The 5,445-nt window shown below is 40.9% G+C and overlaps 1 protein-coding gene across 1 annotated transcript; it reads left to right on the top strand.

Annotated features, from left to right (window-relative positions):
- Positions 1-542: 542 nt before the first annotated feature.
- LOC114082475 (keratin, type I cytoskeletal 27) lies at positions 543-4,847 on the top strand. Its single transcript, XM_071604081.1, has 8 exons — positions 543-986; positions 1,484-1,566; positions 1,959-2,115; positions 2,364-2,525; positions 2,604-2,729; positions 4,148-4,365; positions 4,557-4,606; positions 4,708-4,847. The coding sequence occupies exons 1-8, from the start codon at positions 543-545 to the stop codon at positions 4,845-4,847; spliced, it is 1,380 nt and encodes a 459-aa protein (XP_071460182.1).
- Positions 4,848-5,445: the final 598 nt, after the last annotated feature.

The raw sequence follows: 5,445 nt of genomic DNA on the forward strand, positions 1-5,445 counted from the left end.
TCTCCAAAGAAGATCCCATTTAGTTCCTCAGTTTTCTCTGAGGACCTGGCCTTCTCCCTCTCATGGGTCCATGGTCTTGACATTATTTTCAACATATCTGATAGAAACCCATGACTACGATGCTTTGCCTTCTGGAGAAAATGCAATGTTGTTGGTTTGGGAAGGGAAAGAGAAATTGGTCTATCACACTGTTTTATTCATATAGGAATTTTATATTCCTAAAACATGGAAGACAGGAAGGGTTACTCACACTAAATTGGAAAAGTATCCCTTTAATAACCTTGATAATACTCCACCCTGCCCCATTCCAGAGATAACAAATAACCTCAAGGTACTAACTATCCACCTACGGAAATGGACACAGGTAAAGACGTTCATTAAAAAACATCACCCAATTATGGATAATTCACAATGAGCTGGCAAACACCATTTTGCTATGAGTAGCAAAGTTCATCAAGAAACACCCTGATGATGTGTATATAAAGCAAACTGAACTGAGTAGGACAGTCTCGCCATTAGAGCAACGCTCCAGTGTGGGCATCATGTCTGTGCGCTTTTCTTCCTCATCCAGACGGCTGGGCTCCTGTGGGGGTGCAGGCTCCGTGAGGCTCTCTGGTGGGGAAGCCAGCTTTGGGGCCGGAAATGCATGCGGTGTGCCAGGCATTGGAAGTGGCTTCTCTTGTGCCTTTGGGGGCAGCTCAGCGGCAGGAGGCTATGGTGGAGTGCTGGGCGGGGGGAGTGCTTCTTGTGCTACCTTCACCAGGAACGAAAACGGCCTCCTCTCTGGCAATGAGAAGGTGACCATGCAGAACCTCAATGACCGCCTGGCCTCCTACCTGGAGAATGTTCGAGCACTAGAGGAGGCCAACGCTGACCTGGAACAGAAGATCAAGGGGTGGTATGAGAAATTTGGACCTGGTTCTTGCCGAGGTCTTGATCATGATTACAGCAGATACTTTCCAATAATCGATGACCTTAGGAACCAGGTAAGAAACATAATGTTATGGGTGTTAAAATTCATGAGAGTAATTAGCCACACATATACACACAGATGTGTAAGCTGTCACGACAGGACTTTGAGCTCGGCTTCTAAATTTTGGTAGTTCCTTATCAAGATTAAAATAATTTCTATTAAAATTCTGATCTTTGAACATGGCCCAACCATCATCTGGTTTTAGGTATGCATGTATGTTTTTAGTAATATTAAAATATCACAATCTGGCCAGTGAGTGTCTCCAACTTTGTATTTATAATCTTTCCCATGGAAAGAGTTTTTTGTTTTGTTTTGTTTTGTTTTTTAGGATAGAATGGGGAATAAAAGAGAACATACTTCAATTTCCCATATGCAAAACAATTACCTTATTATTAGATACAGGTGCCATTAATATTGCCATAAATACTACCATAGTTTCATAGGGAACCTTATTCAAAGAAATTTGATTTTTTAAAAAAATTTCCTCACTCTTAACTCTCCATTTATCAGATAATTGCTGCAACTACAAGTAATGCCAATGTTATCCTGCAAAATGATAACGCGAGACTAACTGCTGATGACTTCAGACTGAAGTAAGTAGAGCTAAAGAGAAACACACAAAAAGTTCTCTTAAGAAACACCTCCTCTTTTTTAGGTTTTGTGAGGTCTGCTTTCTTCTTTTGTTTATTTGTTTTGAAGCTTATACATAACTGGAGTGGCTAGCGGAATAGCACATATCACTTGGGAAATTGGGGGGCTAACACAAATGAAAAAGTCACAGGGAAGAGGATTTTGACTATTTTCATTCTCTTCCTTCAAATAAATAAATATATATATATATAGTACTGTGGATGATCCAAATGAAAATTTACATGTTATTTTAACAGTTTTATCACAAATCTTAGTTTGGGTTTCATGAAAATCTAAAAAGTGATGTGACTAATGTCTAATGACTAAGAATGAACTTTTCAAATATGTCTGTAAGGTTTGAGAACGAACTGGCCCTTCACCAGAGCGTGGAGGCAGACATCAATGGCTTGCGCCGAGTGCTGGATGAGCTGACCTTGTGCAGAACTGACCTTGAGGTCCAGCTGGAAACTCTCACCGAGGAGCTGGCATACCTCAAGAAGAATCACGAGGAGGTAGGCACTGTACCTCCTTGACTTTCAGTCTGCCTCCCTCCCAAATTAAAAATTAATTTCAAATGATAAATATCTTAATACCAAGAAGCATGGCAGTTTCTCCCTATGGTTTAGATTATTTCTTGAAATGTGTCTATTTGTCCCTCTCAAAAGAAAACTTACAAAATGCTTCTATCCATACAGATCCTGTCTGTCCAGCTCATTAAAAAATAGTCAAATCCTGATCTGATTAAACGAATCTCTCCCAGGAAATGCAGGCTCTGCAGTGCGCCGCGGGAGGCAACGTGAACGTGGAGATGAACGCCGCCCCCGGGGTGGACCTCACGGTGCTGCTGGGCAACATGCGAGCCGAGTACGAGGCCCTGGCTGAGCAGAACCGCCAGGATGCGGAGGCCTGGTTCCAGGAGAAGGTAAAGCCACGCGGGGCGCGCTTACCCCCGCTGGGTACGGACGCCGAAGTCCCCTGACACCAGCCCCTGACGTTGCAGAGCGCTTCGCTGCAGCAGCAGATTTCCGACGACGCTGGCGCTACCACCTCCGCTAGGAATGAACTCACGGAATTGAAACGTACTCTTCAAACCCTGGAGATTGAACTGCAGTCCCTCTTAGCGATGGTGAGTCCCCAAGTACAAAACGGATTTCCTTTAGAAATTGAGGGAAGAATCTAAGGAGAATGTTCTTCCCGTGTTACTTACTTGAATTTTTATCCGCAAATGACTATATAGACTTAAGACACGTTTGCATTTTACATAGGATACTTCTCTTTGCTTGGAAATTATACCTAGATGCTAATAATTACGAAGCGTTGTAAATTAACACATACAGTTATTTAGAGGTGCTCAGAAATCTGCTCTCCCAAGTCAAAAGATCAAAACCATTGTGTATGGAAAGCTGTTAGCACCTTTCCTGCTTTCTTTATCTAGCATTCCTTTTGGCCACCTAATTAAGAACACTTAAGTTCCTTTTCAAGTGGCATAAACAAGAAGCAAAGTAGAGGCAGGAAGATTGACTCTAAAGCTAAACATGCATAATGATAATAATGACCTTTTTCATTAAGGGTTTGCCCAGTAGTTTTGCCCACATGTTAGCCCTCAATTATGCTGAGGCATGGGTGGGGCAGACTTTATAATTCATTTCATTATTTCCAAAAGAAGAATCTGAGATTCAAAAAAGTGATTCGCAGAGTTCCACAGAATTTCTCTTCAAAGTTTCGAGGCTATCCTCCCAAGCCTATCCTTTTCCCGCTGTGGCTAGGAAACCTCCAGTATTTATTCACAAAAGAAACCATGAATGCATACAAAATCAGGGATCATACAAAAATTCTTGCATATAAAAGGGTAAGACTTTTCTGTCTTTATTCAGTGTAAAATTACAGCAGGTATTCCCTCTGTGTATCGATATAAACTCATTGGTATTCATACACTTACAATTCAAACGACTCAAAACTTAAAAGGGTAATTCTTTAGTTCATTCTACTTATACAAACTTTATGCAATTGACGGTAGGATTGTTTTTTTCATAGAAGAGCTGCAATCCACATGAAAGGAGGCAGCCACATGATTAGAAATGAGGTGTCAAAATGCAGGGGGACTTTTACCTTCTGGGAAAATGGCAAAGTGCCAGACCCCACAAGCAAGGAACATATTGGTGTGTGGTCAGGGTTCTTATTTTTTTAGTTGATAGACCTTTATTTTTATTTATTTATATGAGGTGCCTCACACATGCCAGGCAAGTGCACTACCGCTAAGACACAGCCACAGCCAAAGCCCGGATCAGAGTTCTTTAGACTCTGCACTAGGTAGAAACAATTTCATTTTTTCTAATACTCCTGGGCCTATGAGTAACATTCACCACCATTGATGTCATTCAAAAACAGAAAAAAATACCATGGCATCTGTTCACAACAGTGAACAGACGGATTTTTTTGGATTATTTGCATTATGCAGGGATTTCTGTCTGTCTGTCTTAAGTGACGTGGCTCATTCTGAACAGTATGGTGACATTCTCTATAAAACTGTCTCACCAACCACAGAAACACTCCCTGGAGTGCTCCTTGACAGAGACCGAGGGCAACTATTGCACGCAGCTGGCACAAATCCAGGCTCAGATTGGGGCCCTGGAGGAGCAGCTGCACCAGGTCAGGACTGAGACCGAGGGCCAGAAACTGGAGTATGAGCAGCTCATGGATGTCAAGGCTCACCTGGAGAAGGAGATTGAGACCTACTGCCGCCTGATAGATGGAGATGATGAGTAAGACAATTTAAAATTATTTAAAATCAAGTATAAACACCTTTCTTGTGTTATTTCTGCATTCAGTGAACTCCTACCTTAAATATTTGCCTAAATATTAATAATATAGAGTAAAATAATATAAAAAATATAGAGTAAAATAATATAAAAAATATAGAGTAAAATAATGAAAGCAAAATTGATTTTTACAGATCTTGTGTCAAATCCAAAGGCCACGGAGGACCAGGAAGTCAAATAAAAGGTAAACAAAAGCTGCATGAAGGCTTCGAATTTTTTTGGATGTTTTAAATGATGAATGATTTCCCATTTATGAATTTAATAAATTCATATATGTCATTTTAGATTCATCTAAAACTGCCATCGTGAAAACAGTCGTCGAAGAACTAGATCTTCGTGGCAAAATTCTCTCATCCAGAGTTCACACCATAGAAGAGAAATCCACTAAACCCAACAACAAGAGTGAACAGAGGGTGCCTTCCTGAACTCCAGCACCCCAAAAACAGAATGGCCCTGAAATTAAAAGACCAAGTCGAAACTCGTTTCCTAAATGAGGGCCTTCTCATTTTTCTGCTTTTCCTCCAGTGAATTAAGACAGACTCTCCGTAGAGTAGTAACACGTCTTCAGCTTTCTCTTTGGTGGTGCTTCAATAAAAGTTCTTCCTGTTGCAAGTCATCCGTTCTGGTTCTGATCAATCTTTGTATTTTAAATATACCCTCCCATGGGAGCTGAACATTGTCTTTAATTTCTTCTGTTTAAGGCACTGGTCTTCACAAGTTAGAAGTAAGTTTAACATATAGACTGGTGGGAGTCTTGTTCCCATTTCCGTAACACTTTTTCATCCTTCCATTCTTCAATAAATATCACTGAGCACTCACTAAGTGTCGGGTAGCGAGCATAAAATAGTAACTATTTTAATAACAACTCCAGTCCCTGGTTCTACATGCTCATGGAAGTGGAAATAAGGAATTAAAGAATCACAAACATCCTAAACATAAAGGAACAGCTCTCCATGGTTCGTTTTGGAGGAAGAAGGGGAAAGAGTGAGAGGTGGGGAGCAGTGTACGTGAATTCCAGTAGAT

The sequence above is a fragment of the Marmota flaviventris genome, chromosome 17 (assembly GCF_047511675.1).
Source record: "Marmota flaviventris isolate mMarFla1 chromosome 17, mMarFla1.hap1, whole genome shotgun sequence".
NCBI lineage: Eukaryota > Metazoa > Chordata > Mammalia > Rodentia > Sciuridae > Marmota > Marmota flaviventris.